We start from the raw sequence: 12,384 nt of genomic DNA, 5'->3' as shown, positions 1-12,384 counted from the left end.
TTGGACGTTTCAAAACAATGAAGAGACAAAAAACGTGACATAAAAACGTTTCAAATTTCGGCTTATCTTTTTATATATATAGAATAGATATAAAAGCTTTTTAGATTTACAAGTCATACTTCGTTAATACGAATAAACTTTCATTATAAATATTTGTTTCGAAATCAGGCTGCTCTGCTTTTCTCTAGAAACAGACTTCTCCACGAAGCATTTCGCAAAGACTGCAAACCCTCTATCTTCTAAAAGAACCTTAATAGATTCTTCCACTCTTAGCCTCTTCCTGCACAGCATCAATTTGCTAAACGCGTCTTATGTGTGGGAGTGACCTGTCGTTTACATGTGCTTAACCAAGTCATTAAACCAATTTAATGACACAGTTCATTAAGCATCGAAAACTCAATATTTACCCATTCTGTATTTGTATTACTTACTAGAATCTAAGAACTCGTCTCCTTGTTCTTTTGCTTTACATATTCCGATCTTGTCAATCCTCCCACGTTACTAATGTGCTTTCATTTAAACAAATTCAAGCAGTATGAGATATCTCTGTCATTTGCGTGTCATTTATTGTATGTAAAGAGGAAAATCTGTCGATATTCCGTTGCATTCTGCCTCCAGTAATTCCTGTGAGGAAGTTGGAAAACAACTGCTGATATTTTTACAGTACTTTCTTCTAATTTGACATTTAAAAAATAAATACCACTCTCACCAACCTCTCTCTCATAAATACTACTTCCCGCGAGTAGCTATAAATATCAATAAAATTATCTGTGCTTTTCATACAAGTATAAAAACATTCTTTTCATCTGTCTTCTGCAAAAGACATTAATGCAATCTAATGCTTTAGAATATTAACAGAATGTTTATCTCCATAGAGTAGCTGGGAAAAAACTTTGATTCTGATCATGACGAGAGAAATCTTTATATGAAAGTTTTCATTTTTCCAGAAACTTGGTTTATCATCTCACATACGAACAAATTGGCCCAATAAACAGACAAAAATACGACCTGGCAATAGATGGAATAATGTAGCATTGTTCTGGGTTAGTGTGTGCATAGGTGGACGCTGGATGGTGTTGTGTGGTTCGTGGATTATGTTGTATGTAGATGGTGTAGAGTGCCCTCTCGCGATGAATCCTTGGATTCCATGAAGGTGGCATATAAAAATGATAATCTTTTCGCTATGAGATTCCAAAATATTTGTCGTAAGGGAGGCTTTTCTTTCTACTATACTACTCATGTCGAAGTAACCAATATTTTGCATAATCCAACTCTGCGATGTTATAAATGTTCGCATTTTATTTTTAATGAAAAAAAAAACAGTTTTTCTTTATTTCCACGTTCATTTCGCAAAAAGTGCTGCATTAAATGCTTTACCACTATTTGATAGTGTACGTGAAAAAAAAAACTAGATGTACAGGAATTTCAATATATTTTCATAATTTATATGAGGCAGTTGTTTCATATATTAGCTAAACCAATTCTAATGGATTCATTAAAGTACAAGTGTTAATTTGATTTAACACAAGGAATTCCACAATTTTTTCTCGCTGGTACTCCACTCCTCTATACATCCGTTTTTCTGGACACGTTTCCTTGAATCAGCAATCCGAATTCATCCATTTTGCTCGAGGAGAAGATCCTCCTAAAAATTTAGCATCATTAACAGCCGATTTTCCAGTTTTGATTTTGGAAACTCAATCAACTGTCTGAATTTTGCTCGCTCTTTTGTCTCTCCAAATGCAACTTTTAACTTCAAAGGTTGATGTGATCGCGCAGTTCTCCCAAGGTTGAAACAAAGACTGCTGTTCCTCCGCACTTATCTTTGAAGTATTATATACCCTGTAAACAATCAAAGTTTACAGGGTATTACTTCCAAGTAACAGAACGACAAATTTTAAATAAATCGTATAAGCAGATCATGAGTCACCGCAGAGACTCATGGTCTGCTTATTTTAAGCCGAGCTGTATTAAATCACTGACTCGCTATTATCGGTATCCCAGACAATTTTATTCCACAGAAATAGTCAACAAGACGCAGCTCGTCAAATTGAATACGTGAAATTAATGGAAGAAGTAAAAGAATTCGAAAATAACAACAACAAAAAAATTTTCTAAAAAAGGGTTGCTGTACCTCCACTCCTCGTCAGTCACTTCTATAATTTCATCGTTCAACTGACAGTCCTAAAAACAAAAACAAATAAATTAATCTGTTCATGACAGTCGTAGTGGATCATTGCTGCATTCTCTTAATAACGGAAGAAGATGCTATCATCTTTTCTCTCCTTTTACACGAACATCTAAACCTCCTTTTTCATAGAACTGAACCATATATGTTTCTGACAACGTAAAAATGTTCAACCTTAATGTAATAGGTGATGCTTCTGTGACACGCTCATTTAGATTGATTTGTCTCATTAATTTCAAACGCCTTTCGATACCATAACCGTGTGAAATTGCCTAATAGATAAATTTAATTCAGCAGGTGAACCAAAAAGTGAATGTGATTTATAGAACAATATCAAAACATTCGTGAATAAAACGAATAACAAACATGTTATTCGAAAAATAACTTTATCTCAACGAGAAACAAGTTTATAAATATTGTTCTTATAAAATTCTACTACTACTAAATATAATAACCTGATTTTTCAGAAGCGACGAGTTAACTCGGTTTCGGTTTTACAAGTGTAATTATCATACGAGGGTGCGCATACGATGTGGTACGCCAAGATTTAGGTAATCCAGAATTCCCCCTCAAAATTATCAAAATTCATATGAGCCTGGAATGGTTTTTAAATGCTGCGACAAGTTCAAACATGTTTGAAAATCAGGCGCTCCTCACTTTGAGTGTGGATGGTGCTATTAAGGCCAGCGCGCGCTGGCCTTGACTCAGCCTCCCACGGTTGTCGACACCTCCGAGCGCGAGTGAAGTACGGAGCTATCTATTCTAGGAAACGTGCGGTTACAAGCCAGGTGAATGCGATGCGATGCGGCCCAACACGCCTGTAGTGTGCGCTGTCGCATTTTTGCGATGCGATACAGCCTGCTTCGGCAATAGTGTACGCTTAATTTTACACTGAATACGAGACTGATACTCGACTCTACCCAAGGTGTTCCGTTAAAATTTCAAAAGTTGTGAAGTGTTCCGTCGTAGGAAAAGTTTCGGAAACCCTGCACTAGACCAAACCTAGCTGGCCAATCTGGGATCTAAAGATCTCACAAATCGCAAGTGTTTCCATACAAAAGCCACCAGAAAATGTACGTGCTTATTTTTTTAATTTTTTTTTTCCACTACAACGTTCAATTTGCGTAACTACAATTCTGAAATCCGCATACAATCAACTTCTGACGGCCCTTTGAGAGATTGAGAAATATTTAGTGAACCTCTTACAACCTTCTTTGGGTGTTGGTATCTTATCGAGAGTTATTCCTCTGAATTTAAACCAGAATTCCTTTAAGATCCAAACTGCTAAATATTTAAAAATTCCATCCGTAATTTTAAAACACGCCAACAGTTGCTGTTGGTATCTTCGAAACTTTCGCCTAATTTTCTCAGTAAAAATGATAACGTTTGACTGGTTAAACGTTATCATTTTTAAAACCAAAATTGGATAACTAAGACAATTTAAGTAAAGACCCCAAATGCTTAATTTTACTTAAATCCACTCAACCAGATCGGAGATGGATGTGCAGGCGGGCAAGGATAAAACTCACAGGTGCTTACGACTTTGACGTAGTGCGTTTAAAAATGATGCACGGAAAACATAAATATATACCAGCAAGTGTGTTATCACTTTTAGAAATGTCTGTGGATACCCCTCCCCCCCCCCCGCTGAAATCGATATAAGTAGTTCCTAATATAGCGGGTATTTTCAAAATGCGTCTATTATATATAATTTAAGGAATATTCATAGTAAATATTAGGTGGCGCTACTGTAGGTAATCAAATATGTAGCTCACTCAAATTTATTAATAATAAGTATTCTCAAGCCATTTAAAATAAGGGGAAATTTCGTTTTCGGAAAGAGCAAAACACTATCTTTGCACAGCATGTACAGTGCATTCAACCAGGAAATGCTCAAGTCAGGTCAAGGAGTGCACACGTGAGAGGTACACACACCTGCCACTGAAAACATGTTGGTGAGAGTGGTATGCGATCAGATGTCGTTCTTGATTCCGTGCTGTCAAAAGGTATATGAAGACGACAATCAAATATATTCACACGATCTTTTGTGAAGAAAACGCAACAAAAAATATAAATAAGCTTGAAAGATGAGCTGAAGTTTGATTTATATTAAACGTCACAGGATTATAATAGACAAAAATGGTGAGTTAAAAAAAAAAGTGAAAACGAAATTCAAAGAAAATCATTGAAATGTGAAAAATATTTTAAAAAGGTAAAATTAATCCCACATTCGGTTTCAACGAAATTAAAAAAAAAAAAACAAATTCGTCAATCCATACGTTTACATATCTCCATTTAATTAGGCAGAAGATAAGTTTTGTTTATTAAAATTATGCAAGAAAAATATGCAAACACCCGGAAGAATGGTCATCATTGGCCTCGAGCATAAACGGTAATGAGAGACACCAAAAACGCAAGAGTTGTCTATCCACCCCAAAGGGGGGGGGGAAGCAGCCTTTTTTTTTTAAGACAAAATGAGGAATGTAACCTGACAGGGGAAAAAAAATCCAATTCGGTGAATTGGTATGGGTTATTATCGTTCAACGTAAATTTCTATGGACGTGGTATAAGTAAAAGAGGAAGTCGGTTTTCAAGAACGTTTAGTCAAGTTTTCAAGAACTAGTCAGGCTACTTATTACTATAGAATTGCTTTCTTCGTCTGTAGTGTGGTGGTACTTGGCCATTGATATAGGATAAGAGTAGTTCTCAAACACATTTTGTACCTGCGTTTATTTTTTGTTGTTATTTACCAAAAAATAAAGTTATAAATTATTTCAAATATTCAGTCTCGATTCTATATTAAATAACAAACTGATCCAGGAAAAAATAATGCAGTTTTATGCGCGATTCAACTAAATTATAATACAAACCAAAAGACAGCACACAAATGTATTTAACACAGCTTTCTTTATTTTATTTTTTTTAATTGTGTACCATCAATTTATTACAGCTACAAATCACCAATCGTCTGCAAATTAATAACAAAAAAAAATGACTGATCTAATCTCAAACCAGCAAGTTTTTGAAAGCTGTAAACATTAAACAGTATATTTTTGAACTACCTGACGTAATGAATGCACCCACGTGTCTTTCAATTCGATAGTAAAATAAAAGTAAGCATAGATGACAATCTCATGGTACTTTTATGCGGGCAATAAATATTTCATTTACGACAGGTTGGAAAGTCTATATTCAAAGGAGCAACGCACTTGGGAAAACTCTCTCTAGCCACAAAAACCATAAACCGAACTCAGTAAGAAATAATTACAATTGACAAAGTTACAGGACACTTAGAATATTAAAAAAAAAACTTACCCAATTTACTGCTTGTCTTCCTCTTAACTCGTAGGCATATCGTCCGAGATCGTATGCACTGCAAAAGAATGACACTATGAGTAGTTTGTCACGAGCACGCGAACTCTCAGCGACCACGTTGAAGGTCCACGAACGCGTTATGAGATTTTTCATGCGTCGTGTTCGTAACGGTTGGAAACGGACTACGTCTATTATTCCCAAGGGGTGAAAACAAATAGGGAGGAGTAAAATCCGTTGATTTATCAAAACTCAATATGAAACAATTCATTTCTTTCATATATTCTGATTTTTTTATTGCTATAAGATAAACGATCGTCATTTCCATAATTAAACAAAATAAATATATATTCGTTTGTCTAAGTTAGAATCAATTAACACTCAGATCACCGTCGCTTTTATCATGTGTGCCCTGGGGAGATTATTTTCAGCACATTTATATGCAGATGCTCATATATATATATATATATATATATATATATTTATTTATTTATTTATTTATTTATTTATTTATTTACAACAGCTTATTTTTTATAAGTAGATTTATATAATACTGAACTATTTCTTATTCCAGCTTACGTCTTGTCCTTTTAACTAAATACTAAAACAATTTACAAAAGGGATGGTTCATTTTTAGCATCGAAACTGTTTTGAAGAAAAGATAGGATATTTACTAATAATGAGTTCCACGTGTAATATAAGTCCACAATAATTATCTAGTAAGCAAAAATGACCAGATTTTGAAAGTGTAAAATCAGGAAACAGGCAGTAGTCCGTTTCCTTTTTCCATAAATTTTCAAATTTCTTCGGGTCCATTTTTTTTTCAGAATTAAATGTTGAGATTCCCACAATAATAATAATAATAATAATAATAATAATAATAATAATAAAATTCCCTCAATATACAAACTGATTAAATAGTGTTTTTAAATTATTATTTTTTCAATCTATCACAGATTTTTTTGGTACATTTCTGAATATCAGTATAGGAATAAAGACTTACCGTAATTTACTCAAAACAATCTTATTTATATATACAACAATAATAAAATAAATCTAGCAACGTCTCTTTATTTTCTATAGGGAATAGAATAATTTATGTGTAAAGATATAATGGACCACAGCTAAAACATAGGCTGTAATACCATTAACTTTAAGCCTATTTTTTGCATTTTATAGTTACTCGCGACGAAACCTCTTGACACTATCAGTTAAAACATATTACGATAAAGAAAGTAACTTTGCAGGAGTGGGATTAAGAAAGATAACAATATGGCTATCTCTGACCAGGGTAAATATTATTAAGTGATGAACTTTCCACTTTATTTAGGAAACATTCCATGTAAGTCGCTTAAAGAACTACGTGTCGTTTATTTATTCAACTTACAAAGCAAATTTCATACAAAGGTACACACATATAATCAGTGTGATTTTACTTACTTTGTTTGGTTGTTTTTATTCATTTTCCAATACGTGCATAGCCTTTCTTCAAAAAATACACTATAACGTTTCTTATGGAAACTGTATTAAGTTTTTAAGTTTTCAAACTATGAACGACCAACATACAACAGCGAGGATTTTTTATACGAGGATTTCAAAATTAATGGCGTTTATATATATACAGTATATATATATTTAATTTTTTTTTTTTTAAGGGTAGGACCACGAGATGGCGAAAGTTGTCAGATGTATTCTCCTCCACAGATGCTGATAAAATCATTGATAGCCATGGGCCAACTGTCTGTGATGACTAAGGGAGCAGCCTGGCAGGGGAGAATTCTCTATGCTTGCTGCGCAAGCTCATTACTTGAGAAAGAAGTAATATTCATTTATTAATAAATGCATGCATTTATAAGCATTCCATTCAGGCTTTTATTTTTGTACACAGAAGACGTCTTAAGCTTGCGCGGCAATAATTGGGCTATGCGTTGTATAGCGAAGGCCGATGCTTGCTCGTCCAGTCAAAGCTACCTTGGCTTGCTCTGTTGTGGGAGCTTCCAGGTCCTCGCTACAGCACTGTGATTTCATGCGCGCGCATAGCCATTTCCATTCCTTCACGTCGTCTTAAACACAGGCCATACGGAGTGAAAGTAGCTCTAGCCAGTGAGCTTCAGCCAGCCTTTACAAGTGTGTGTGTTGCTTGGGAAAATTAAGTTACAACCAACTTTTTATGACGATGGTATTGACCAGTTAATAAAGAAGAACCGTAGGGTAGAATGTGTATTCAAGTAGCTAAATTGAAAAAGATAGAATACCATTTGTAAAATAAATGTTGTATTTGTATGATTAAATGTACATAAATTTCTAAATATATAGTTTTAAATGGTCAGTAATTCATTATTCCGCTAATCAGACTTCAATCACACCTCTCACTCTCTGAATGATAACAAGAGCAAGCGTGAATTTCAAGACCAGCATTCGCTCCTGCAGTCTGGCTACTCTATTAGTCTTCAAAAGTTAGGGCTAAACGGCCTCCCCTACTCCTTTTGGAGGAATAAAAGGTGTTCGCAGATTTAATTTTTTTTATTTGTGATCTACACAAAATGATGTGCGTTCCACAAGGAGATACTTAATTGAACAGTGGAAAATTTGTTAAAGGTAACTGACAGCTACAGCTCACCACTATATAAGTAATTGCATAATTCATATTAATGATATAAATAAATAATATATTAAATATGACACATAAAATTAATTGTGATTATTAATTTTTACGATTTTAATATACATCTAAAGTTTACTTTCTAACTAGAACAAAGCTTTTTTTTTTGGTTTTTTTTCCTTTTTATTCTTTCAATATATTAGCGTCTTACAATTGATTTTTTCCACTCAAAAAAAAAAAAAAAACTAGTTTGCAGAATGTGTTAATTGGCACGCAAGTTATCTGATAAATGCTCTAACAAAGTCAACAATATTTATTAAAGCTATTAAAGAACCAATTTCTAATTATTATCTAGATTGTATTTTTCTCATTTTGCTCCCAATGTACAAACGTGGTGATAAATTAACAGATAGAATTAAGTAAACATACTCCAAAGAAAATTCAAAGGTCATTTCAGAAACTGTGAATGAAAATGTACAGGCGAAAAATTATTTTATATAATAATCCAAAAGTTCTTTTTCCTTCATTCTCACAGCTCAACATTCGTGCATAGTTCTTCCCAGCAGATTCTCCTCTGTACAGACATCCGATTTTCCCCAGAAGATCATAAATAACCATACTGGGAGATTAGGGGATGGAACTGACGTTCAAAGTAGCGAGGGGAACGTAGGGGCTATAAATCCCAAGGAGAGAATTCTTTTCCATTGCGTCTTTCTATCTATTTTTCGATGATTACACTGGCGCTTCGAGAGCAGCTTTTACGAAGCAGTGCAGTAGCTAAAGTCCATGAGAGGATAATTCAGGGCTTCAAGGGTATTAAACAGAATGAGAATGTGCTATAGCAGTTGAGGGGGATCCACAGTATTGTGGAAATGAGAAAGAGCACTTAATGACAGTCGGAAAAAAGAATAAGATAAATAAACAGACGCCCAACTCGCCCGTTACTTTATCATAGTATCGATTAAATAAATAATAAATAAATAAAATTTCTGATTTAGTTCTGAAATAAATAACATTATTTATTTCAGAACTAAAGTATTTACTATATTTTTAATATATATATATATATATATATATATATATATATAATATTACGATATGTATATAGGATAATCATTGCTACTTCGAGAATTCCTAAACTTACTGAGTATACATAAACCTATATGTAACATGTAGTGTATTTATAAGTTGAAACTGTATTTTTCAACGGCTAACAATGGCAGATTCTTTCCCAATTGCTCCATTTTGATGCTAATTAATGCCATAAACTCGCTCTCCGCTATTTTTTCTCAAAAAATTTTGCCACTATAAATATTTGATTAAAACCCAAATTGAAATGATTCAATAAATTTCAATAAAAATTCTCAATGCCATTGTAATTAATTTCTTGTAATTTCTTGTAATTAATCCCAATCGTTTTTGTGAAACTTTGCCAATAAAAATGATCCAATTAAAACTAAAACTGGACAACGGGAACCCGTTCTTGTGTGCATCCTAAACACTAATTTTATACAATTCCATCCAGCTACAGCTGATGTTATATATAATTCTGTTGAACGAATTCCAAAATATCTGAAACTGCCATAACAACATTCACTATCTATTTCTTAAAGTTTTAAACTTCTTTTTTTTTTTTGTGCGCGTACTATATGAGAAACTTTTTAATTTCTTTTTTCGTAAAGTGCAATCAGGGGTACGAGTTATATTCGAGTAAATACGATATGCATTTCCTAGGTATTTCCAAATGTATTCATTTGAAACATTTCCCTCATTAACATTAACTCGTGTGGGCAAGGTACCCGGAAGAAAATGCAAAAGAGGGAGCAGTGCACCATATATACAACCGCAGTCGTTACCGAAATTACTCGGTGCATATTTTTCCTATTCCCAGTGGAGTTGAGCGCAATTTCAGTCAACTGAAATTAATTAAAAAGCACCATTTCAGATCGACAACCAGTCGGCGGTTAATTAACTAACCGGTTTGGCTGTTTCCTCCCTTGAATATGCAGAGGTAACTAGATAATAAATAAGGACATATTTAAAATATCTGTGCACGCTTGAAAAGCAAGCATTTCAACAGCAAAACAAAATATTATAAATGGAAAGGTCGCTCTTTCAGTGATCATTGTGGTCCGTCATGTAACGTTTACGTAAAATCGGACAAAATATGCTACTAACATTTGACAAGTGTTAGCTCAATATTTCTGCTCACAGGCAATTAAAATCTTTTAATCCATTAAAATCACCAGAGACCAATGTTCGCTGGTGTAGTGAAACATCAGTTAGTCTTCCTGTAAAGTATTATTATTAATTTTGCTATTAATTTTCTAGCTTCCGAATGTTATTTGCCTCATACTTCTTGTTTCCTTAACACGATAGAATCATTTAACTGAAATGAATAATAATAACAATCTGCAGTACTTACATGCAAGGCCCGGATTCGGTTTCAAATCCATTATAACCTAATAAGTCGGGTTTTTCTGGCTGCAGGATGAAAAATCCGAGTTTCTGGGAAATAAAAAAAAAACCTTCCACTTCCATATTAGGCCGGCTAACTCGTATACAACTAAAAAGCCCTGCTAAAAGTTTTTTTTGGGTCCCAGATGGGGTTCGAACTCGTTCCCTTCCCCTGTCGAAACCAGCAACTGAACTAGGGAGGCCCTCTAATTATGAAACATTCTACATGAAAAAGCTGAATACTGAATACTCTGTGTGTGTGTGTGTGTGTGTGTGTGTGTGCGTGTATGCATTTTGATAGTCGAAGGCAAACTATCTTCTTCAGGGAACTATATAAGAACTGCAAGATATTTATTATTTACAATAAACAAGCACATTTGAAACAACAAAAAAAAAAAATCTGAACTTTTATCAATCTCTTATATTGTAGATAAAAGTACAATTTTTATGTATACATTATTGTATTTATCGAATATGGTTTATTCACTTTTTTTTCTTTTTTTGCTTAGTGTAACTAATAATTTTTTTTTTCAATTCTTATATAGTTTGCCAAAGAACTATCGAAATGCAGGAAAAACACACAATAAACAGAAAAAATAAATAAAAAAGCCATCCGCTGTATATGTAGAATGATCATCTTGAATATGAATATGAAAGCCGTAGAAATATTGTCAACATTTCTCTTTTGTTTAAAAAATGCATAAATATGTATGTATATATTTATGAGCATGCATTTAAAAGATATTTCTTAAACAATGGAAAATGGAGCAAAACAAACAAAAATCATCCCGATTTTGTCTTCAGATAGTTCCATAATCCTATCAGTATCCACATACGGTATATTTATTTCCTGGAGCAAAATATAAATAAATTTTGAAGGTCTTGCTTCCAGTTGAAAAACCAAGCGAGAGTCATTTGTCAATGTCAAAATATTTCCGTGAAATCTCACAAAAAAAATTCCAATATGCTATCGAGATATCTAATTTGAGAAGAATATCAATTATTTCTTTGCCATTCAAACGATATTAATTTTCTTTTTATAACTTTACACGAATTGTTTCGATAATTTATGCAGAAATTAGCATTTATTAATCATTTTTCATATTAATACAGAGAATCGTATATGATCATCAGCAATATTTTATAAATTGTGGGTTTTATTAGTAATGCAACAATTCCATCTTATTTAATAAAATATCAATTATATATGATTAGATTAAAACCATGTATTTTTAACAATAAGTTATGGTTTAATATTTTCTACCTCCTCTCTTTGATTTAAAATATAACTCCATATGCTTATAAAAATGATAACTGACCTGATGTATATGGGAGATAACCTCTGTATGGGTACAATTATCCAGCGACTTCCCATTGACTTCCAGTATTTCATCTCCCACCTCCAAATCTGCTCGGTCTGCCGGCGATCCTAATAAAATTAAGAGAGGGGAAACAAATATAAATAAATTAAAATTACCTGATATGCAAGCTTCGCAATTTTATTACAGTCACTAACATTCACTGGCTTTCAAAGAAGAAATTCAAAACGTTGCATTTTTAGAATTTTGAGCCAAACGAATAACACGCGGTCGTCTGCTTTGTTGTTTATTCAAGTTAAGAGGAAGTATACAGACTATTCGTTGTACGTTTAGTGAAAATAAATTACAGATATCTGAAAATCTTAATTTTAATTTTGCATAGATAACTATAGTTTATATTAATTAAATATATAATAAGAAATACAAATACATTTCTGAAAGGAATAATCGGCAATTGAATGCAATATTCGATGAATAGTCTCCGATATATGTTTACAATTTATTCT

General features: G+C 33.1%; 1 protein-coding gene across 1 annotated transcript in view; it reads right to left on the bottom strand.

Moving 5' to 3' along the window:
- Positions 1-12,384, bottom strand: part of LOC150102240 (uncharacterized) — a 266,604-nt gene that overhangs the window by 166,091 nt on the left and 88,129 nt on the right. The window contains exons 4-5 of the mRNA XM_090399535.1: positions 11,879-12,048; positions 5,504-5,561 (exon numbers count right to left, since the gene is read on the bottom strand). Coding sequence (XP_090255661.1) covers positions 5,504-5,561; positions 11,879-12,048 — 228 coding nt within the window. The remainder of the gene's footprint in view (positions 1-5,503; positions 5,562-11,878; positions 12,049-12,384) is intronic.

The sequence above is a fragment of the Typopeltis vanoorti genome, chromosome 10 (genome assembly GCF_054136105.1).
Source record: "Typopeltis vanoorti isolate ZY-2024b chromosome 10, IOZ_Tvanoo_1.0, whole genome shotgun sequence".
Taxonomy (NCBI): Eukaryota; Metazoa; Arthropoda; class Arachnida; order Uropygi; family Thelyphonidae; genus Typopeltis; species Typopeltis vanoorti.
This window is presented reverse-complemented; position numbering and strand designations above follow the sequence as displayed.